Source organism: Lissotriton helveticus, chromosome 7 (assembly GCF_964261635.1).
Source record: "Lissotriton helveticus chromosome 7, aLisHel1.1, whole genome shotgun sequence".
In the NCBI taxonomy this organism is placed as follows: domain Eukaryota; kingdom Metazoa; phylum Chordata; class Amphibia; order Caudata; family Salamandridae; genus Lissotriton; species Lissotriton helveticus.
This window is the reverse complement of record NC_136068.1, coordinates 1,192,210,536-1,192,236,000: the sequence shown is the minus strand read 5'-3', so window position 1 is coordinate 1,192,236,000 and position 25,465 is coordinate 1,192,210,536. Positions and strand designations below refer to the sequence as shown.

At 43.8% G+C, this 25,465-nt stretch overlaps 1 protein-coding gene across 3 annotated transcripts in view; it reads right to left on the bottom strand.

Annotated features, from left to right (window-relative positions):
• Nucleotides 1-25,465, bottom strand: part of TEX2 (testis expressed 2) — a 664,178-nt gene that overhangs the window by 2,478 nt on the left and 636,235 nt on the right. For all 3 annotated transcript variants that reach the window (XM_078654347.1, XM_078654349.1, XM_078654348.1), the window contains exon 11: nt 22,239-22,359. In XM_078654347.1, the coding sequence (XP_078510473.1) occupies nt 22,239-22,359 (121 nt within the window). The remainder of the gene's footprint in view (nt 1-22,238; nt 22,360-25,465) is intronic.

Below are 25,465 nucleotides of genomic sequence, written 5' to 3'. Positions count from 1 at the left end.
AACTCGCCTCCCTTAAACAACCCCAAGCCTTATTTTAACCGCTGACGGGGGCCCAGTTATTAAAATTTAATTTACCCTCGGGTACTGGGACCCTCGCCAAGCCGTTTTAACTCACACTTCATTTTACACCTCACACTGCACTCTCAGTAAAATACCAGCTCCGCTGTAATCGGGCGTCGCAGCACACCCAGGACACATTAGGTGTCACTGGGTGGGCCCGATGATGAAGCATGCCACCAACCAGGTTGGTGGGTGAGGGCTTCATGAACTCACCAACGAGGTGCCCATGACAAATCTAATCAGAGTCCTAACAATATTGGTCATATTTAAGCTAGTCTCTTTTGATAACACAACTTAGGATATAGGTCATAAGTGTACCCTGCACACGAAGATGTTCCACCTTTTCAATGTTAATTTTTGCAAGAATACTTAGGCCTTTTTTTCTCTATGATTACTCTTCAATGATGTACTGTTTGGGCTGTTATTCATTGCTCCTGTTCATGTCATCCCACGCTTACCACCCCTGTTTCCCCTTTAGTAATGGTGTAAAGTTTGTGTATTATTTCACCAACACAATATACAGACTGCATTGACACTTCGGGTGCAAGCTTTATTTAGCAATGCCAAAAATGCAAGTAACAGGTATGGAAGGCAGGAAATTGGTGGACAGGTGTACCATTGAGAATTAGCTGTAGCAGACACATGAGATGCGAGGTGGGCAATGGTGAGATATGTTATACAAAATGCACAGTATAAGCAACAGGAGTGACCCGTCAACTCAAGCTTTAATGGGCTATTCCTTTTCTTGATTTCGCTTTTTTCATTCCCAACCTTTATTACACATTTTGCTACCCATGGAAATTTTTGCCTTGTACATATCATGCTGGGCACCCTTTCCTATTCCCGTGCCCTTCACTATGTTATGTTAAATAAAATTTATTGAGCGCACGTACGCCCGTAGGCTTCATGGCGCTATTGGAAGATTTGCAGAGACATAACACAACAACAGAAAGAGGCAGAAATTAACTATGGGTAGGCTTGCCTAAAAAGCCAAGTTTTGAAAGCTTGTCTGAAAGCCAGAAGGTCTTCATGAAGTCTCAATGTCAGTGGCAGAGAATTCCAAAGGGAGGAGGCTAGATAGTGAAAAGAACCGCCTCCCTGGCGTTGTTTCCTAATACGAGGCACAACTAGCAAGTTCTTGTGACCTGAGCGAAGAGCACGTGAGGGAATGTACCTAACAAGCAGGCTGTTAATAAATCCAGGGCCCTTACCTTGTAGAGCCCTAAAGATAATGCATCCAGCTTTAAAGGTTGCTCTCTGTGCTACTGGTAACCAGTGGAGACCGGCCAGACCCGGCCTGATGGACTGCCACTTGGGTATCTTGCAAATCAACCTGGCCGCTTGGTTCTGAACCAGTTGTAGTCTCTTGAGCTGCCCGGCTGGAAGACCCAAATACAAACTGTTGGAATAGTCCAGGCGGGACAGCACGAGGGCGATGATAACTTGGATCAGAGCAGAGTAAGTTAACAGGTGGGCAATCTTCGTGATCTTACGGAGTTGGAAAAAACTTGAGGATACCACCGTCCCTACCTGATTTTTAAGAGAGAGGTCTTCATTAAAAGTAACCCCTAGGCTTTTTACCGTTTGGGACTTGGCTGGAGGATTTCCCATTTCTGGAGGCCAAAAATGTGGCCCCCAGTACAGTTCACTCTTCCCAGGCAAAATCAATTCAGTCTTGCCTGGGTTGAGTTTCAGGTGATTTAGACTCATCCATCTCTGGATGTGGACCATGGCCTCCCGAAATTTGGTGGCAGCGCCAGGGGAGTCCAGACGGAAGATCAGTTGCAAGTCATCCGCATAGTTAAAAGTTAAAACTTTAAACTTTCTTAGTGAAAACAACAAGGGTCGTAAATACAAATTAAATAAAAGTGGGGACAAGGACGATCCCTGAGGGACTCCGCATTCATTTTTAATTTTAGGGGCTGTAAAGGTTCCTAGTCTGTTTGGTGTGTCCTTCCAGACACCACTTCCCAGATGAGAGCTCTAGTTTTTGCATGCATTGTTATGGACGCCAATCATGGCTTCATTTTTCTACTTCTCTTGTGCCTGGCTTCAAAACTTTACGTGAACCATTGGGAGCCATACACAGCACCAGTATTTTGATAAGGACTTTCTCCTGAGCTGTTTATCAGGTCATTCTTTTTCCACCTTTTTAGGTTGGAGCCTACTAGATAGCACAGCTGTCTGGTTTGCTAAAGACATCTTGGGGACATTCAGAAAGCTGACATAGGAATGTTGCTTGTTGCTTACCATTGCATTTGTGGTTTGTAACTCACATTTTCTAGCTTTCTATTTGCTGGCTTTATTTGTTTTAAGGTGTCCAGGATAAGTTCGTCCCTCCCAAGAAGCAGAGCCTTTTCACAAAAACTCCCCTTGTATTCTTTCACGAGTGTTCCTTTCTGTAAACAGGCTTGTAAATCTTGTTATCTTGTCAAATGTCAGGCTCTGTCTTCCGAGGGAGCTTTGTGTTTACTTTTTTTCATTCTCTGACTTCGAAGGGAGATGATTTATGTGACAATCTTGCTGCATACTGGGGGTAATAAAGGTTATTTTCTAGCACATAACATTTAAATGAACTGTGCAAGTATTCCAGAATACTTCAGAATTAGGAACGCCCAAATGCAGCACAATCTGTTAATTTTGAAGTGTCCTGGAAATAAATTCCTAATATGATCAAAATAAATCAATATACTAGGTGATGCCATTTCCACTCATCTTTAGTGCACTGTGTAGTTTTATTAGTAAAACTGTATATCTGTGCAAATGTAATGGGCATTTCAATTGAAAATGTGCTGTTTGTAATGGAAGTGTGCCACTCTACCCTGCGCCACTTCACTCTACGCCGTTCGACTCTACTCCACTCTATGCCAAGGTACTCTACATCACTCTAATCTAGGCAACTCCAATCTACTCTGCACAACTCCACTCTACGCCACTTCACTCTACTCTGAAACAATCTAATCTACACCATTGCACTCTATACGACTCTACAGCACTGCATTCTATGCCAATGCACTCTACTCTGCACCACTGCACTCTATGTCCCTCTACACCACTGCATTCTACGACACTACTCTGCAAAACTGCACTCTCCACCACTGAACTCTATGGCATTCAACTTTGCACTACTGCACTCTATGCCACTCTGCTCTGCATTACTGCACTCTATGCCACTCTACTCCGCACCACGACACTCTACTATGCACCACTCTAACATATGCCACTACATTCTATGCCTCTAAATTCTATACCACTGCACTCAACCCTGCACCCCTCCCACTCTATGCCACTTCACTCTACACTGAAACTATCTACTCTACACCACTGCACTCTATGCGACTGTACTCTACGCCACTCTACTCGTCACTGCCCTCTATGACAATGCACTTACACCACTACACTCTACTGTGCACCACTGTACTGTGCCCCACTCTGCACCACTGCACTCTACGACACTCTGCTCTGCCACACTGCACTCCCTGCCACTGAACTCTACACTACTGCACTATATGCCAATGCACTCTACTCAGAGCATCATTACACTCTACCCCACTGCACTCTTCACCACTCCAATCTGCACCACTCTACGCACTGCACTCTATGCCACTCTACCCTGCATCACTCCACTTTGCACCAATGCACTCTAGTATGCACCACTCCAATGTACGCCTCTGCATTGTATGCCACTGCCTCTGTACTGCTACACTCTACACCAGTGCACTCTTCATCACTATACTCTGCAACACTCAATGCCACTGCACACTACTCTGCACCACTCCACTCTATGCCACTGCAATCTGCACCACTTTACGCCATTGTACTCTAAGCCACCGCACCCTATGCCAATCTACTCCAATGCACTCTATGCTTCTGTACTCTATGCCACTCTAATCTGCACTACTGCACTCTATGCCAATCCACTCTACGTAGCACTACTCTGTATCACTCCACTCTATGCCACTGCACTCTGCAGTACCCTACTACAGGCCACTGTACTCTCCACCACTGAACTCTACACGGCTCTACTCTGCACTACTGTATGCTATGGCAATGCACTCTACGCCATTCTACATCACTCCACACTATGCTACTGCCCTCTCTGCCACTTTGCTCTACACCACTGCACTATATGCCTCTCTACTCTGCACTACTGCACTCTAATATACACCACTGCATTCTATGATGCTGCATTGTAAGCCACTAAATTCTATGCTGCTACACTCTACGCCACTACACTCTACTTTGAAACAATCTAATCTATGCCACTCCGTTCTAGGCCATTGCACTCTATAGGACTACACTCTATGTCACCGTACTCTATGCCACTGCGCTCTATGTCATTGCACTTACACTACACTTTATTCTGCACCACTGCACTCTACACCACTGCAATCTACGATACTTTACAACAATGCACTCCACAACACTCTACTCTACAACTCTGCACTCCCCCGCCACTGAACTCTACGCCACTCTAGTCTGCACTACTGAACTCTATGCCAATGCAGTCTAAGCCACTCTACTTCGCATCACACTGCACTCTGCATCATTCCACTCTACACACTCTCCGCCACTCCTCTCTGACCACTCTACGCGACTGCACTCTCTGCCATTCTACTCTATACCACTGCACTCTATTCCACTCTACCCTGCACCAATGAACTCTATGCAACATTCTGTGCCTTATGTGACCAGTGCATAGTCCGTAAATCAATTGAATATAATGGCATCAAGGTCACATCAAGTAGCCTGAACAACTGTTGAAGCAGCAATATTGTATATTTCTTACAGTGCCCATGTGGGTTGGGCTATGTGGGTGTGACTGGCCAGGAATTAAGACCATGTCTTACTGAACATAAAATCGGTGTTGAAAAATGGTAAATTCAATGCCCCATTGGTAGAGCCCTATAAACAAGCCAGACACGGACATTTGGATTGCCGCTGGTTCATTTTAGATTTTTTTTTTTAGGAAACACATGTGGTGGCTGTCTAGAGGAGAAAATGAAACTCGAGGAACAGTGGTATATCTCGAGGCTAAACACTGTAAGACAAGGTCTTCATTCGAGGGAGGAGTGGATGAAAATCACGTATATGTAGGGTAACACAGTTCAAGAAGAATAGATTCAGACCATTAATGAATTAGTGAAATTAGAAAATGTGAAGTGGGGATACATTTTTATAACTTTATTAGTGCACCAACAGAACCATACAGCTGGGGTGCACAGTATAGTTTACCCACATCAAGATTACTTGTAATAAATAATGAGATGGGGTTGTTGTGTGATACCATATGGGACCTTACAAGGCTCCAGAATTCTGACCCCCATTTGAACATTTTTGGGATCATTATAAAGTTGCCAGCAAACAAACATTCATATTGATGCATGCATAGCTCAGATGTATTAGGAGGTAAATAACTTTAGAATTAAACCTTTGAATCCGACCAAAAACGGGAGAAGGGTGCTTCCAGTAACACAATGTCTGCGTTAGAGTGCTCTTTACAAAATTAGTTAAGGGATAAAAATTAAACATATGCCAGCTGAATAAATTAATAAAACTGAGAATTTTTGCTAGTTTCGCAGTAGGTAAAATCCACTAAAATATGGCGACATCAAATCACAAGGGGCGAGTTGACTTCTGGCACAGATCACATGCGACACCGGAAAGCAGATATCGACGTTACCATGAGAGAAAGTTGTGGAGATATAAACGCAGAGAATCTGGTTCACGTGGAAAGTATAAACAGGATGGCAGGACGCTTCACGTGATACGAGATAAGAGGAGTTAGTGTAGACTTAATCTTAGGATAGGAGGATAGTTTAGCAAGAAATAGGCACAAATAATTTAAGAAAATAAGAAATATGATTTGTGACCCGGCCACTCTTTGCCATTTATTTACAGAGAAGGGGCCCGTTGAGGCTGATTTTTGAGCAACTAACAGCCAAAGACAACGATTAGCCCACCATCTTAAAGAAACCTGACATAATCAGAAAGAAGGGTGCTATATCTAAATAACAAGGCAATGAATACTTTTCATAAATAAACTTCTTTGCTATTGTGACTGTTGGGAATCCCGTGATGGATATCCCTAATATCAGTAGAGATGAGGTACTCCATATAAAATAACAAAATACATATATATATATATATATTTTTCTTGTTGCCCATTTTTCCCTACATTAGAAATCAATACTGACACAGTTGAAGTACAGACAGACCCCAAATAATAGTCTACAACAAAAGCGTGAAACAGACACACAATGGGTACTGATTAACAGGCCCGATGGGTGAGTTCTATGCAACATAATTGAAACCCCTGTATTTAGTAAAGTATCATAGTAGCATGGACGTATATGATTAAAGATAGAATTTTAATAACAGAATGAAAGTTAGAGAGTTTTTAGCTTATAGCACATGAGTGAACAAGATGGTGTGGGTTATTTGACATGAGTAGGCAAGTTGCAGTATAGTTGCCTTGAAGTTGACTACATTGAATTTTATATTTTGATGTGCGGGATCAGCTAAGGATAGGGGGTTGCATATTGGTGAACCCCGGATTGATATTATGGTCCCACAGAGGGATAATTGATACAACTGAAATTTGTGTTATAGTGAATCCTATGTCTTTGTGTACATGTATAATGAAGAAACTGAGACCAAAGATCGATTCTATTAGATATTTGATAAAGGTGGTAACTGTGATATTTGTAAATTTATATACAGGTGCTAATGATAACGATTCACAAATGAGAGCTATAATTGTAGACTTGAAAAAGGTATTCTATATTTGGGCAATACTACCAAAACACGTCGACACATCTAACAGACTAAAACTGTGGAACATACTGGCATGTAAACTTCCTATACATTTTGAAGCACGATTTAAGGAGGGTAGGTTCATTTGCACTGGCTGCTGGCGTCAATTTATGTATTTTAAATCAGACAGCACACGAGTTCTGACCCGCCCCTTTTTTCAATGCCATTATGGGACTACCTATTTTTTGATCAATGCTAGATCCCTAATTAAAAATTAAATTAAATTTTCAGAATTTGTCTCCCAACAAGAAAGCCAGATTGTGTATTTATCATAGAAACTTGGGCTAAGGATCGTCAGGACCTGATCTGGTCGATGTGGTCCCATAGAGTTATATCATCTCCAGACTGGATAGAATACGCAAATGTGGAGGTGGGCTTGCAATTATCTATAAGGATTATTTTACTGTCATATAAATGCACTGTCCACTGCTTCATACACCTAAGAAGCTTTATCTTTCTTTTTAAAAATGTCCTCTACAGATTCCTTTGGAGGAATTTTGACCTATCGACCACCAGGACCCAGGTCCGCCTTTATTAAGGAATTTATTAACCTCATAGAGCCTCATCTGGGAAAACATAACTTTACTCTTTTGGGAAATTTTAACTACCATATTAGTAATGCTTCCTACAAGATCTCGCATACTTTTAAAGACACCATGCCGAGTTGTGGCTACACGCAACTAGTGAGCAATGCCACCCATCATGCTGGAAATATTCTGGATTATATTTTTACCAATGATCAGTGCATTAGGGTAGAGAAATCCCCTCCCTTTTTCTTGGTCACACCATCCTGCACTACCATTTTTCCTGGTGCTGCTAACAACTAAAGAGCAGTAAATGCTTAAAAGAAATTTCAAAAGCATCAACAAGGAAACTTTCCCAGGGTCCTTAAGCAAAAGCAATGGACGGAATGTAGTGACCCCAATTTGGTGGCCACAGAATATTCCAATTGGCTTGCGGCAGCAGTTGACTCTCTCGCCCCTCTTAAAGAAATTTATATAGGTAGAAAAAAAGCCTACATCCCCCTGGTTTTCAGAAAAACTAAAGCCACTCAAGCAATCCTGTCGCCGCCAAGAACGCATTTGGCGTAAACAAGTATAAAGCTAAGCTTTCAGCATATAAATAGCCATTAGAGCTTAAAAACAACCTTTTATACCCAGTCATCTCTCAAGTCTCCTAGAGATCTTTTTAGACTGATTGATACATCATCTAACCCTCCCACCTCAGGCCATTATGAGAGCTCACAGGGTCTCTGTGAGGGAATGGCTAACTATTTTAATTCCAAGATTGCCAAAATCCACTCCTCTCTGGAGAATCTTAATGCCATGCCTCCTAAGGGTGACCAAGATATCAATCAATTCATCCAATAGCCTTTCCCACATTATCGAAAGGGACCACTGCCTTTCTGCCTTTTCTCTCCTTTCAATTGAACATACAGATCAGCTTCTAGAAGGGATTAAATCAGGATCCCACCTGGAGCCTTGCTTCCCAAAGCTGATGAGGTTAGGCAGGGAGATTATTCTACCCCACCTAACAGCGACTCTTAATCTGGCCATCAACACGGGATGCTATCCACTTACCTGGAAAACAGCGGTCATCAAGCTTCTATTACAAAAAGACATTCTTGACCTTACAGATTTTAAATACAATTGACCCATCTCCTTGCTTCCAGTACCTGCCAAGATTCTGGAAAAACATCTTAATAGACAACTGAGTGCGTATTTGGATCAACAACAACTACTGGATCCTGTCTGCCGATTGCTTTCTATTAGCTGTCCTTTGGAAGCCACACGCATTTTTAAATCAGACACCACAAATTGGTTAGTGTTCACTATTTCGAGATTCCTGCTATTTGCCTGGTGGAAGAGGTCAAAATGTGATAACTAGTCTCTGAACATTGTTGTACCTATTTAGCTCTACCTGTTTTTATGATTGATCCGGCTCACTATATTTTTATGGCACTTATAACTTTAAATTTTAATGGATATTTTAATGAACATTCTTTTAATGCAATATTACTTGTTTTTATTCGGATGTACTTTTTTTTAATGATGTGAATCATCATACTTTTGATCGAATAAAATCTACCAACTACTGGATCCTTCTCAGTATGGATTCAGAAGCTGCCATGGGTCTGACACTGCTTTATTAACTGCAGAAAATAATATACACACTTTGGTTGATGCTGGGCAAACCGTGCTGCTGATCTTATTGGATTTGTGCTCAGCATTTGATACCATCTCGCCAAATAAGTTGATTTACTGGCTACAAGAAATAGGGGGTCACAGATTGTGCACTGAAGCTGTTGGCTTCCTTCCTAACTGATAGATCACAAAATGTTACGATGAACCAATTTTACTTAGACCCAATCCTCAATTGTTGTGGAATCCCACAGGGGTCCTCCTTGAGCCCCACCCTCTTTAATATACATGTCTCTCCATTGGGAAAACTGGTTAGATCCTTCGGGCTGGAGGTAATATCCTATGCAGACGAGACACAATTAATTGTGTCTATCACAGAAGATATAGAGCCTTCAGACGCCAACTTTAAAAAACTGTACAATGTCGGTGGCATTCTGTATGAGAGACAACAACCTTCAATGAAACAGCGACAAAACTGAGGTTTTGATGTTTGGTAATCATCGCCCAGAATAGGCCCACTCATGGTGGCCAGAAACATTGGGATCATGTCCCTTGCCTGTTGAATCAGCAAGGAATCTGGGTGTCATAGTTGACACCAGTCTATCTTTCAATCTCCAGGTTAATAAGACTGTGTCCTCTTGCTTTTGGATCATAAGAACCCTCAGAAAGATATTCCCATTTCTTTCTCTTGCCACACAGAAGCAAGCTGCTGTATCATTGATTCTATCAAAGATGGATTATTGCAATGTCCTTTTTTAGATATAAACAGGGCCGTCATCAATAAACAACTGGTGCAGAATGCAACAACAAGACTGGTCTTAGATGTCCCAAAATACCATTTAATTTTGGCGGCCATCAGAAATTGCACTGGCTCTCAGCAGAAAAAATAATTTTGTGCAAAGCCTTGTTCATTGTGCATAAGGCACTACACAACTCAGGACCAGAAGGAATCAGGCACATCTTTCACTGATATGTCCCTACCAGACAACTGCGTTCAGCCAATAAAAATCAGCTGGTTGTCCCTAGGTATAGGACGTCACGATGGGGAGGAAGAGCTTTGTAGGTCGCAGCGGCCAAGCTATGGAACACTCTTCCTCCATCTATTTCCGGTGTAGAACCACATCTTCCTTTTCGTAAGGTCTTGAAGAGCTGGCTTTTTGCTTTGTAAATCTGACCTACCAAAATTCACTGCTCCTACCAGATAGTATAACTATTACAGCACTTTGAAGCCTTCAGGTATATGTTAGCGCTACACAAATTGGTCATTCATTAATTCATGCTAGATGGGAACTTTGTACTGATCATATGCCTGTAGTGATTATATACACAGACTAGTTGATGAATTGATGACAAAGTGTACTGTCTTATGTGTTTTCTCTCTCTTCTTTTTCTATTTATAAATATTTTTTTATTGTCTATTCCATGTTATTTTAACATGATATAGGACATACGCCAGCTTATCTGTTTTAGGATTTGCGCGTAATATAATTTATCGGATTTCAAATAATGGGGTCTGACCAATTGAGTATTTTTGTTCATATTTAAGATCGTTATATTGGTTTTTAAGTGATGTGTTTGCTTAATAATATTTTTATTATGCTTTTATATTACTTATATGTCTGTGGCACTATAATTAACAGTGGGAGTTGGATGTATACATGGGGTGTGAATGAGATAAGGATTGTGCTGCTCGTAACGTATAGTAAGGAAGGAGACTGAAGGGAATATTAGCTTTACTTTCCACTCTGATCTACGCCACTGCATTGTACGCCACTGAATTCTGTGCCGCTGCACTCTACACCACTGCACTCTTCATCCCTATACTCTGCAACACTCTATGACAATGCACTCTACAGTAGTCCACTCTACGCCACTGCACTCTACTCTGCACCACTAAATTCTAAGCCACTCTACTCTACACCACTATATGCCACTGTACTTTGCACCACTCTACTCTATGCCACTGTACTCTATGCCTCCACACCCTAAGCCCCTCTACTCTACGCTACTGCACTCAATGCCACTCTCCTCTGCCCTACTGCATTCTATGCCAATGCACTTTATGCCACTCTACTCTGCATCACTCCACTCTATGCCACTGCACTCTGCAGCACCCTACTCTATACCACTGCATTCTACATCACTATATTATACCATGCACCATTCTACACCACCCTACTCTGCACCACTCTATGTCACTGTACTCGGTGCCACTGTACTCTATGCCATTCTACTCCACTGTGTACTACTCCACCCTGCGCCACTGCACTCTAAATCACAGCACTTTACTCTGCAACACTCTAATCTACACCACTGTATTCTATGATGCTGCATTGTATGCCGCAGCACTCTATGCCACTATACTCTACAACACTCTATGCCAATGTACTCTCCACCAGTCCACTTTACTCCACTCTGTGACTCCACTCAATGCCACTCCAATACACAACAATCTATGCAATGCCACTACACTCTTCTCCACTTTTCACCATTCCACTCTACGACACTCCACGCCACTCTCCTCTAAACCACTAACTTTTAGCCATGATGAATGGCAGCCATGCTGGTGTACAACATAGCTAAGATACCTTGGCAAAGCCAATAGCTCTTGCATAGGTGAGAACTATTGGCTTTGCCAATGCTTGTTATTGTATAGTTACAGCATAAGGCCCTGCGCATTTTCAATTTACAATTTATGTCCCAGGTCTTTCCAAACTATATTAGAGCCTGGTTAGGACTAACCCCGGGTTTCGGCGAATACTATGGATGCCACTGCCCTCTCCGCCTTCATTCACTCCTGATCGGGAGTTTTCAAGATTGATTTTGTGAGTTTTTCTTGCCTTTCCTAGGGTGTCACTTGGTGCACACTCAAGTGTTTTTTTCGCTTTTAAACATTTTTGATGTTACTATGTGAGAACGCTTACTCGGATTTCATATTTCCTAAGAACTCATCTCCCAATATGGCTTTGTATTTTTTTTATCCTTCAAAATCCTTTACATTCCTGTACAAATATTAAATAGAACGATTTATTTAGAGATACGATCATATCTCTAAACAAATCGATGCATTTAAGTCTGGGCTCTCTGTCCCTGGCGGCCTCCCCTGCCTCACTCTGAAGCAGGAGACGGAAGCCAGGCAGTAATCAACTTTCTGAACTGTGACGCACGACACAGGGCTTACTGTTCTGAAGCCCTTCATTATGAATCATTGCCATTGTATTCTTTGGCAGTATTCACTGTAGGCCAGTGACGCTTTCAGCATCATAGTTTTGGGCGTTGAAGTCTCCATCTCTGCGTGAGAGCAGCAGTCCATCATTCACAGGCATAGAGCTCAACCTTTCCCATTCGTCACACGTAGGAGTGGATGCAAGCATGTGTTTTATTGTCTTGTTCTCTGTAATGGTAAGTGTTAGAATGCTAATCTTCTATTATACATATTGTGCTGAGACCCCTCGCCATGCTATGCTACCCTCTCCCAATGTGACACCCCAGGCTCTGGCTGCACGCTGGCTGGTGGAGCTGCTGCATTTGTTTCCCCGCAAAATGGATCCAAAAGACGAGTATGCCAGAGTTCTTATTCCCTTGTGAAGTTGATCCAAATATCCGAGTCACACGCCAAAGCGAGAGAAATGTGCTTACAGTAGACAGTTATCTGCTGTACAACATTAAAACTGGCCCTATCTTCATGCCTTTAACAACATTAATTGAAAAAGCATGGATTGATTTACGATCCATGAGTGTTAAAAACGTTAGGGCAATGCATGTCAGCCATTTAGTTCCTCTCTTATTTCAAGTTTTACTTTATCTTGCCTCCCTCAAGAGTTAACTATGTAATAATGTTGTGTTTCTGTCTGTATTTTATTTACGTGCATACTTTAAGCTGTGCAGGTGTTTATGAGGGGCTGTGATTGGGATCTCTGATGACACTGAAGTCAAAGCAAAGTGCCTGTCAATGGGTTGGTCTCTCTGTAAAGAACACAGAAAAATGGTCATGTATTCCAGTTGTAATTGCAATTTTGTGAAAATGTGTGTGAAATGGGTGCACAGATGCCAAAATATTTACAGGGCTAAAGTAAATAAGTTGCTTGAATTTGAATGAGAGCTGTGTAGGCTTGGAAGTGGGGAAGAGAGGGAGATGGAAAGGAAGTGCATTTGAGGAAGAGTGAAAAAAGGGTGCTGAAATGGAAAGAGAGGTGGTTAAAGATGTGCAGATGGACGAGAGGTGCAGAGAAAAAGGACATATATCTAACAAAGCGCACATAATTGAAGGCCAAAACTCCTTCCTCAGCCTCAATACCACTAAAATTTCAGAACTGAAAATTTGTGAAGGTTAATTATTTATAACTAGGCTGTCCCGAATTCGGTTAAAACCGACTCTACTCGAAAATACCCTACAAGATGAAAATCAGCTGACCTGGTTCAAACAGAGTGTCACTGATTTTCATCGTTGTTGCAGGTTTTGGCCACTTGAGGGAGCCAAAGCATAATAAACTGTGGTGCCTGGCGCGGAGGTGTGAGGCGAAAACAGTGCTTCTGGGCCGGTCCAGCACATGCACATGGGGAGCCGTGGTGTGAATGGCCCAAGGGCCATAGCAACACCAGGCCCCCTGCCTGGCTCACGTGGGGGGTGAGGAGCTGTAGTGCTCTGCTGTCTTACTGCCGCAGGCCGCTCCCAAGTACTTGACAGGTCTTTAAAAAGACCATTTCCTTAAAAAGGCTTTGATGTTGTTAACACAGGCACTCCGGGGGCTACAGGGCCCTGCTTCGCCCCCTTGGTGTGAGGAGAGAGTTGCCGCAGTGTTGGGGGTCATGGAGAGCACCGAGGTGTCACAGAGCAGACCCTAATGCTAATGCTTCATCTGTAATGGGGCATCAACTCGTAATAACCTGCCTCGTATACGGCAAGAGTTTGTGCCTTCCAATGAACCTCACTTGCGTAATTTGAGGATTACGTCTGAAAATTGTTAAAATAAATAATTGCCTTCTGTAAGTATGGTAGCAGATCACCAGCAGGACCACACAGAATAATGAATCATCCTGGCAAGGGGGGTCTGCCGAGCCCAGAGAATGGTGCCACACAGTGACAGGGAGCAGCCTAAAGCGGACTCGCGGCGCCTTTCGTCTTCATTGTATCAGCCCCCAGCCCCCCACACCCCCACCCCGTCGTGTGTGTCAGCCCGGGCTGACACAGCTTTGGTGCCTGGCGACCGTCTGATTGCAGCCGCACCGAGTAGTTAACAGGTCTTTAAAAGACCATTTACTTGTAATGTAGGCTTTTCTTATGTTTTCACCCCTTCTTACAGCTACTGTCAATGGTTGTTAGAATTAGGCCCCCCCCGGATATTTTTCAGCCCCCCCCCCCCCCCCCCCCCCGAAATTTGGCTCTAGTTGCCCGCCTGATCAGGAGCCGTAGAACTCTGCTACAGCAGCACCCCTGTTCAAACCGTGACCCCAACTGATTGTCCAGCGCCCCTTGCTATTCCAGCAGTGGAGCCCCACCTCCTCCCCTTCCTGAGTTCTCTTGCCACTGCCTGCAGTTCCGAGTGCTAGCCATGGCCGGGACCCAAGAACCGAGCTCTAATAAATAAATATAAATAAATCTCGCTCGTGACCTAGTGCTCTCTGTCGTGCTTCTGCGCAGAGTGCACATGTAAACACCCACTGCTCGTGGTGGGGGTACAAACTACGAGGGATGTATCACCCTTCAACCAGATTTTTGAGTGGGGAGTTTAGGGGCAATTCCCACCACCAGATTTTTTAAGTGGCAAATGAAGAATAAACAAATCTTCTTCAGTTCTTTGGGGACTGCACGACATCTTTGTTTAATTTTTTTCTTCTTTTAATTGTGGTACTTAAGGTATTGAACTTCTACCAATATCGTTCAGTTATGTAAGCCAAGGGACCCAGCGATGGGGAATGAAGGTGCTATTTTATGTTAAAGCTACAGCTGGAATGCCTGTTTTGAAAACAAAGTGTTTTTAGGAAAGTTTAGCTCCTGATCGCAATTAGCTACAAGCATTGGCAAAGCCTTGTGACATGTGTTGCAGTGTAACGGAAGGCCCATTGTAAAGGTTGACTGGTCACCTTTCTGTTGCTTATGGCTATGTTTGACTGTTAAACTTGGTACTAATGAGGTACAACCTATTCCCAGACAGTGTTAACAAGTGTTGAAATAGTGAAGCATTACTATCAGCAAATGTGCCGCATTAGGCAGCATAGTTTACATTTTCTTACTGCATAATTCGGTCAACCCTGCCACGTAATTTGGCCCTCTTCTGCAGCATAATTGGCCCTCTTCTGCCGCATAATTCCAGTGCTCCACAACTACGTATCATTTTCCTTAGCTATTCACTTTGCGAGCACATTGAAATAATTTGGTAAAGGATCTGTGTTCTAAAAACCGAACTTCTCTGTGTGTAACATAAAACAATCTTGCTTTACATTTAATAGTAATATAGGCTGTACAAACAATTAGAGAAAGTAAACCGGCATTTTGGGTAACTCGTGGGAAGGTAGTCAGGGCATGGGAATATGCATGTGTTCTTGCATATTTCATGTTTAAAAAAGTAAAAATGCCTTGATGTAAATCTTATGTACCCGAGAACTGGTACATTTATTTTTTTAATTTTAAAACCGTGATCATATTGTTTCATGACGTATTGTCGGATTTACATCATTTGATGACTCATGAAATGGGATGTCTCCTACACCCTTGCTGCTCGTGCTCGGAAAGCTCAGAGTAAGTTTGTTGTAGGACTACACTTGCTGTGGAGGCAGGGCAATACAGATTAGTGGAATGGCGCCAAATTCCGATAGCCAGTTAAACAAAAGGGTAGGGCATCAGGGTAACCTGGGAGCACAAGCAAAGGGCTCCTTTATCTACTCTCCATTTAACAAGCTTGTTAAGGCTTGGGTGCTTTGATGCCGTTATGCGAGGCCATACTCTCAGGTGAATAGAATCAAAGCGCATTGTTTCAACAAAACAAAAAACAACTTTCTTTGTATACATCCTCTGCCTGACCTCCTCGCTAAAATCATTTGAAGTCTGCGCTGAGCACACAGAATGTGCAAGCTCACAAAGCCAAAGAAGCATTGGCATAGGCAATAGGTCTCGCCTTTGGGACCTTATAAGTGTTTAGCCATGCAACAGTTGATGTTGTTGCACGAAGGATATTGTGCTGGATAACTAAACACTTGTAAGGTCCCAAAGGCGAGACCTTATGGCTATGCCAATGCTTGTTTGACTTGCATATGCCCCTTCAGCCACATTGCAATTTCATAATAGCATTAAAAAAAGTTCTCTACGTATATTTGACAAACACTTGCTGAGTGACCAATGCATGCTTCCATTTAAAACAAGCATTTACAATGCAAAAGGTCTTGCATTTAAGCAGTTTGAGCTATTCACATTGCGAATAACAATGCCTTTTATTTTTGTTTTTAAAACATAAATAAAAGTCTTTGTCATTTACAATGCCAATAGCTTAAACTCGCATAAATGCGAGAACTATTGCATTGCAAATGCTTGTTAAATCTGAGCTGCAGAATCAAAGAATAATGGAAAGTATTTCATGACTTTATTAAGCTTCTGAACTGTAGAGCAGTATACAATTTCTGAATAAAAATTGAAAAAGCAATCATAAAAGCAAAGCGTTCCATAAACACCGGCAAAACACCGTTTCAGTTGTTTTTTATGGCGCGAAAATGAGTAAACACTGAAAAGCACAGTTTTTTTGAGGTATGGAAATCACTGGAAAACACTGAAAAAACACCACCAGAATTTACCAAAAATAGAAACTGAAAACAGGAAAGCCTATTCATAACAAATCCTTGTTGTTACTCATTTAAGTTAAACGGTAAACATTGTTTACCATGCATGCGATACAACACATGCCATTACAATGCGGTCATTACAACGACTGCGTTGTTACATCGCCGACCTTTACAACGCAAGTCGAAAACAATGACTTGCTGTAAGGGGCAGAAGGTGTTGGATTTAAAATCCAACACATTCCCTACTGTTGCACAGACTGGAATTGGAATAGTAAATGATACTATTCCAAAATCCAGCGCCCCCCTACACCAAGTCATTGTTCCGACTTGCCTTATAATGGTATGAGAAGTAACAACGCTGTCGTTGTAATGACTGTGTTGTAATGGCATGCATTGTAAACGCATGCAATGTAACGTGCCCTATTCAAGTTAAACAACTAACAACCACAATCGTACTGGCAGGTTTTAGGTGTAGTTCAGTTGTTGTGTTATATATCTGGATGCAATTACATCTCAGAGAGAAACCAAAACACTAGTCAGTTTAGCACACTATGGGAATCACAGAAATTTATTTTACGTGTTACCTTTTAGAGAGTCAATACATTTTTCATCCCACTTAAAGACCTGTCTTCACATACTTCTATATTACTGGAATAAGCAGCTGTGGGTCCTTCCCGAAGACCGGTTAGAGTATTTCATTCCAAAGTTGATGCTGCATGCAGTGCAGGCCACTGAGCAAGCACACATTTTAAAAGGCTGAAGTTGTTGCGTTCTACAATTTGCAGATTACAGTATCTGTTGAACATGGTAATGCAGCAAGAGATGGGGCAGTTTTTTATGTGTTTAATATTCAAAACTATACGTTCCCACTGCTTTATAAGTCTTGCTTTATCACTAAAAAAATTTGCTTTAAATGCACCATTTGACAATCTTTTCTTCATTTTTTTTTCTCTGGAGGAGGATCCAGCCTAGACCCACGTTTGTCCATTAAACGTGCACGTGTCGATCACTGCATAAAAGTCATACCAAACTTTTAGGCCCAACCACTTTCAAATGTCACCAGCTGCCACTGCGAATAGCCACAGGTTAAATAAACACTAGCCTCTCACAATATTCTGACTGAGATGACCACCTCCACCTAAGAAACAAAACAACGGAGGGATTTTTCAAGGCCGGAAAATCTGACCTATTGGACTGTGCCACAGTACCTCAGGAAACTGGGCATGAATGTGAAGATTCAAGCTGAATTTTACCCCCAGATGCATCAAGCCCATATTCTGCGAATTCTAAATAGCGAAAAATACCGATTCGCAATTTAGAATTTGCAGAATGGGATGCATCAAGAAAAGCGAATTAAAAAAGCGAATCGCAATCGGCCGCAATTGCCAATTGCGATTTTCGCTAAATCGCATAAAAATCGCAGAATCGGCAGTTTTCCATGTAGAAATTGCGAACTCGCAATTACCGAAATCGCAAATTGCGATCTCGCTAATTGCGAGATCGCAAAAACAGGAAGTCGCATTTCGAGCACAATGATGACATCACAACCAGGAAGTAGGCAGTTCCCTCCCTCATTCTGATCACTGAGCCTGAAAGTGGAAGCAGCACTGGCCAGAGCTCCACAACAGACTACCTGCAGCACCACACCAGGACACAAAGAACAACTGAAAATGTCCCAGGAAGCAGCAGGGAGCAGTGCACCAGGAAGAAAGAGGAAAACTCAAATTCTCAGAGCAGGAACTGGAGTACCTCATTGAGGGAGTCTCTAAGGACCATGATCGCCTTTTTGGAAAGGAGTCCCGGAGGGTGCCTGAGGTGGACAAGAGGCGCATCTGGCTGCGCATCCGCGCAGAGGTGAACTCAGTCGGAGTGACCCAGCGCTCCATCGATGAACTAAAAAAGAGGTGGTAAGACCTCAGAGGGCGTGCCAAAGAACGCATCGCTGAGAGGCTGGGGGGAGCGACTTGCCACCGGAGGAGGAGTCCCCACTGTTGCACCCAACACTCCACTGGAAGACCTTGTGGAGGACACCCTAAATCCTGCAGCCTGCGTGGGGGTCACCCTGCTAGACTCCTCCCGACCCACCCAACAATCCCAATGTAAGTGCCATGTGACTGCGACCCTGTCCTCTAACAATGCCCATGACTCCAGAGCTAGCTGTTTGATAACCCCAGTAATGCAGGCCATGCACACCTGAAATGCCCTATTGCATTGTGGTACTTGTAGTGTGACCAAAATTCCCGGATAGCCCCACACAGCCAGACCTGTCAAGTGAAAGTTATTCCTAAAGCCAGTCAGGGAATGCAAGCCTGCATGCATGTAGCAACTTCCCATGTGCAAGATACATATCATTAATCATGCACCCATTTACATCACAGGTGCGTCTGAACAACCCAGCACCGACAGTGAGGCCCTACACATAGAGGAGAACCTGGAGGACACCAAGGGTGAGGGCTATCCTGCCCCACGACCCGGACCATCTCAGCCAGCAGCAGCAGCACCACCACCTCCCCTTATGGACAGGGCCACCCGTGCAGCCACAGGTGCCCAGCAACCACCCCAAGTGACACCCATGGCAGTGGTACAGGCCACACCACCAGCACCCAGAAGGCAGACACGGCGCACAGCCACTGTGTGATCCCAGTCCAGCGGATTGATGAGGCAGCAGCGGGACGTCTCAACACGCGCTGGCAGGGGGGTACATATCCGGGATCCTGGGCTGGCCATAGAACGCCGGATGCTTGCAGTACACCAGAAGCAGGCACGGCACTTGGCAGCCATCCACCTGCTGCTGAATAAGACCGCGCGAAATGTGGGGCAGCTGACAGAATGCATGCAGGTCATGACCACAGCTGTCCGTGAGAACAGCCAAATCCTGGTGTCCCAGCAGGATATCAGCCGCCACCGCCAGCTGCTGACCCGCCTGTCAGCCTACACCAGGTCTAACCACATCATAGGAAATGCCATCTCCCAACGTTTGCGCCACTCCCTTGCGATGCAGATGCAGATGGTCCAATGCTGCCAGGACGTCGCCAGGTCCCTTGACCATGTGACAACAGCTGTGCAGAGTCTACATGCGTCTGGCCATGGGCAAGCAAGTGGGGGGGGGGATGATGCCAGCGAGGGCACTTCCAGTCACAGCAGCCTGTCCTTGCCGCTGGTAATGGAACGCCGCCGCAGCACCAGGTCCACTGCAGCATCATGGGCCAATAGTGTCGTGAAGGACGTGGAGAGGCGACTGGGTGTGTCCGGCCGGAGGCGCCAGTGACACTTTGAACTCTACCAGCAGGGCCATGCTGATTACACAAGCATGCCCTCTACCCTATCATGGGGCTGGATGAGGGAATACAGTTTGCATGTAATATTGACAAAAATTGTTGTACCCATTATTGTGAAAAAACAATAAGAATTTATGGTCACAAGTAAATCCGACTCATGTCATTATTACATTTGTCATGCATGAGTGCAGTGTTGTGTGAGGGGAATGGGTGCACTAGAAACAGTTCATTGTGATTTGGTTGCGGCACCTGTGTCCTTCAGCAGGATTCTCCCCGCGTGCATGATGCCCATGTGCAGGTGGGCGGTTGTCCCCTTCCGACTCACTGCCAGAGATAACCACAGGTATCCTCCGCTTGGTAGCAATGTTGTGGAGTATTGCACACACGGCCACGATGCGGCAGCAGACCTCAGGCTGGTATTTGATGGCCCCACCAGTCTTGTGTAGGATGCGGAATCGGCTCTTTAAAAGCCCAAATGTCCGCTCAATGCAATTTCTAGTGCGAATGTGTGCAGCATTGTAACGCCGTTGCTGTGGTGTGGCAGGGTTGAGGAATGGGGTGAGGAGGTACTCACGGAGGCCATATGCGCTGTCACCTGAATGAAAGGAGCAGAGGGTGAGTGCCTGTTTTGCGCAGCTACATGGTCTCGATGTACTGTTTGTTGGCATGTGTACTTACCTAGAAGGTGTCCTTCGCCATAGTCTCCCCTGGCCAGTCATGTGTGCATGCCGCTGTGCCGGAATATGAAGGAGTCATGCGTGCTCCCCAGGTATTGTGCCACTATGTCGGTGATGATTGTCTTGGCGTTGCACACCATCTGGATGTTCAGTGAGTGGTAGGACTTGCGGTTCCTGTACATGTATTCTGTCTCTGTGGGTGGGCAGATGTGGATGTGGGTACAGTCAATGCATCCAATTACATGGGGAATTGCGCAATGTGGTAAAATTGTTGCTTGGTTTGATTCAAGTCCTGTTGGGTGGTTGGGAATTTAATGTAATGGTGTAGCCGGGTCAGCATGGCCTCCAGGAAACTCCTTAGGCAGCGGGACATGGTGCTCTGGGAGATCCCCCCTGCAACGGCAACTATCCCCTGGAAGCTTCCGGAGGCCAGGAGGTGCAGGCTGCACAAGACCTGGACATGGGTGGGCACAGAATTGGTCCTCCTCGTTGGGTGCTGCATCAGGGGTCAAGGTCCTGGATGAGCTTTGTAATCATTGCCCCATTCAGACGGCACTTTGAGTAGATTTCCTCCTCAGTTTGGCCCAGTAGTGTGATCCGCTGGTGGAATATTCGCTCCTGGATCCTGCGTCCGTTCCTTGCTGCAGCCTGGAGCCTTCGCCGCCTAACCACCATGTAGAGTCCTGGCATTGTGAATGTCCTCATGCTCCTACTGTGTCTCCTTAAGTGTGTTTGGTCAGCCCCGCACCTATGGCTAGTTAGGATTTTTTTTTTTTTTTACTTCATGGTTACCACCTGGTTTGGGTTCTCCTTAAATTGGGCCTCACAAATTGCGATTTTGAGGTTTTTCACAAATTGCGATATTTCATGCATTTGGTTGGCGATTATTTAGCGATTTCGCAAATGAAATCGCAGAATCATTGGGAACTCGCAATTTTCGATTCGCAAAGGGGGTTCCACCTTGATTCTGCGATTTTCTTTGCGAAGTCGTAAAATTTGTTTTGCGAATTCGCTATTTGGTCAGGTTTCATTTCATGAATTGCGATTCATGTTATTGCGATCGCAATATCTATTTCGCAGCTATTGCGATCGCAATTTGTGTTGATGAATCTGGCTGTTAGTCTATAAAGCTTGGGCTGCATTTTAAAAAGGATACAGTTGTGGCTTTGCAGATAATGGATAGGGTTTTTAGATTAGTTCTTAGATGTCAACAACACACATATTTTAACTATTCGGAACAAGACAGAAGTCGCAATGGTTTGATATTTAACAGTTGAACACTCAGTAATAAATGCAAAGAATGGACTGGGGACGCATATCAGTAAGATTCAAAAGCACACACACGCCTGGTGAGCAGTGAACCGTGCTAAATCACGGCGGGAGTTGGAGAATTGGACGGTTTAAAAATGTGCTTTTAGAACCAGAATAGCTGTATCCCTGCCGGGTGAGGCTGAAACCATTACTACCAGACAGCTCATTGAAAAGGGATTTACCTGGAACTCTTGATCCAGTTTCTTCTCAATCCAGTCAGTAACATGAACAAAGGTTACTAATCTCTCGCCGAGTTTTGGCCGAGCTTTTAGTTCAAGGTGCGGGGGTTTTCTGAAACCATACCTACAGGGAATAAAAGAAATGTTGTAACAAAGAAAAAAAAGTTTGTTCCTGAGTTAACAAAGGGTTTTTTCAGTCTGCATCAGACTGGACAGTCACCTTGCATATAGATCCAATATAATGACATCTGCAAAGGTCTCAATGTTTAAGATACTTTTTATATTGATTGGTCGATGCTGTAGGTGTAGGATAAACATGAAAGCATGAGCTGTGTGCTTTGCCTACTTTATAGGACTGTAATGTCATAGCCATTAAAACAAGACTAATAGAAAGCCGGTAGATCCGGTGTCTTAGTGGACTAATGCCTCCACTCCAGGAATCTGTGCTTGAGCTCATGGTCACAGTTCGAATCCCGGTGGGTCTGCACAGCCTTTTATCCTTTTGCGACCAAAAAAACACTAAGTTGGGTAACAATAAACATCAGCTCCGAAAACCCATGGCTGAATGTGCGCAGTACAAATATAAGTTATATTAAAGCTGTTTTTACCATTTATTCCTAGTATCTCTTTGAAGAACAGAACTGCTAATAATTTTGAATAAGTTCTAAACATTCTCTTCACAAAATAGAATTTGTATCTTTTTCAAATGTGTTTTTTGGTACTCGTCATTCGTTCGCAAATTTACCCATACACAATTCTGCAGGTAGTTTCCTACTGAAATTTTAAAGATTTGAAATAATTTCACTGTATTACCTACATCAAAGACTCTAGTGTGAGTAGATCAGCTGAAAGTCTTAAGCCTGTAATATCTGCAATCATGCCCATGCTGTGTGTGTCATGTGCACAGGCCATTCTTTTCTAATGTATTAAATCCCTTTTTTCTGAAAGTGCTTTAAAAATGTAGGAAGAAATAAGACTAAGTAAACTTTACTGACGTCAGCAACAACTATCCTAAGAAAAAGTCCAGTGGAAATATTTGGACGGGCAGGGGAGAACTGAGTTAGCACAGAAATTAGAAGGAGTGGACCCACTCCACAGCACTCAGAAGATAGCGGCAGAAGACTTGTCCAAGAACAGCATCCCATCATTAGGAGGGCCTAGAGAGACCAACCGTGCTAGGCCCGGGCAGCACAGGAGCAAATCAAAGGTTATCCCCCCAGCACACATTGGCCCAGATGTCTAAGCAAGGCTCCCCTACATGAGTAGCAAGAGCAGAAAAATGTGGCCGGCTGAGACCTCACCTTCTCTGGGATGGGTACACTCTAATGAGAGGCACATACAATGGGGCTATTGTGCTGCCCGATCTAAGATTTTACGATTAGACCACCCAGCGGACCGTTGGATGATTGGGTATTCCCTATGCAACAGGAACCCTCACTTATGGCGGACAGGAGGACGATGTAACCGGGTGTATCCATGAGAGCTGAATAGTGGGGGAAAGTCACTATACCCACCCCTACTGTAAAGGTTATTAAAATATTGAATACGGCAAACGAGGATTTAAGTAATTAAAGGGCTTCATAAATGGCAATATTCGGAGGATATCAAAGCTGGGGGACACCAGATGCTTTACTTTATGGAAACGCAGACATAATATGAACTTACTGAGACTCAGAGGTATAAGTATATACACATTAGACATGAGCTGGGAAAATACACCCCACTTCTGCAGGATTTAGAGGACAAACTCCTACTAGAATGTGGGATTCTTCACTAGGCATATTATAGCCGAGCTAGGCTTTTAAAGGTGGGCAGGCTAGCGGATGACAGATACCTGCAAGGATGTCAGCAGCAAGGTAGACTTGTACATACAATCTAGACATGTCCGAGGCTGCAGGGGTTTTGGTCTGGGTGCAGCGGCTGCCTAGAAAGAGCACAGAGCTAGCAATAGATCTGAATGCACAGGTGGTGAGTTTGGGTATATGGGGAGAGCAATCGTTGTCCAAACATATTGTGGTTTCATAATGTGCTTATGGTTGCCAGAAGGGACACTGCATGGCTGGGATGGGAGACAGTGCCCCGTCGCTGAGCAAGTAGGCTCAGAAGATGCACGGGAGTATGTTGACAGAAGAGGCAGTCTATAGGGCAAGAGGCTGGCCCCAGAAATCTGGCAACATTTGGTGACCAAGTACTCTAGTTCCTGCACAGTTGCTCTGAACATGCGTGGGTACATCGGGTGTTCCTCAGTACAAGGATGTATCAATGTACATCATGAAGGTATCTGTAATAAGATGTTAGGACGAGAGGGCAGGATACCGTCGCAAAGTCACATTCAGCCTATACGTAAAACCAGACACAATGTAACTTGAATATTGCAATCAGGAATTTTTAAATTGTTAGTCCTACAGATTAGGTATCCATAGGAGTAAGATTCCGAGCTAGCAAGATAGGGAGGTGAATAAGTTGTAACGGCAAGTTGTAAGAGGGACAGCGTCAGGCTGCATAGGATGTGTGTCATATGCTGTGGTTTCCCAAAATCGCATTAGTGCAACCATAGTCCATTGCCTCTGCCCCTGTTAAGTAAACATTGTAGCCAAGATGGGAGGCCGTAGACCGCTCAGTACTTCAACCACTGTGCCGCTAAACACGCCATGTGACACATCCGCTCAGCCCAGCTGCGAGAAGTGCGTTTGACAATTGGACTGCGTATAATCAGTTATTGAAGCAATGGTATGGGTAAGTCACTGTACAGGAGATTGTCGAATACCTCGCCTGAGCTGTACAACACGTGCTGTCTTTCGCCAGGGATGAACACTTACTCTTGAATGAATGCTTTAAAAGCCCTTTATTAGTTTGAATCGCATTGAGGGCTACAAAAAATGGAAATCCACTCGCATTCCCTTTCGTCTGTGCTTGGACTCATGGTTGAGGTGCATCGACTTCTTTTGAAACGCAATATTTTACAGAGTTCTAAAATGTAAACTAGGCTGCAACTACTTAAAGAGAAGTCAAGTTTCTATCCAACAAAACCCCACTGAACACGAGGTCCCTTTGGTGTGGTGGGAGTTACTACATATTTCAAGAAGGAGCATTCGCAAACCTATGTTAGCAAATTCGTATTGCTTTTATGTATAGTGTGTAGATCTTTTTATTTATGTTTTAAACTCATTTTTATTAGCATTTCGTATATATCATTTCAATACAAAACAAATAACAGGCATTTCTGTGCA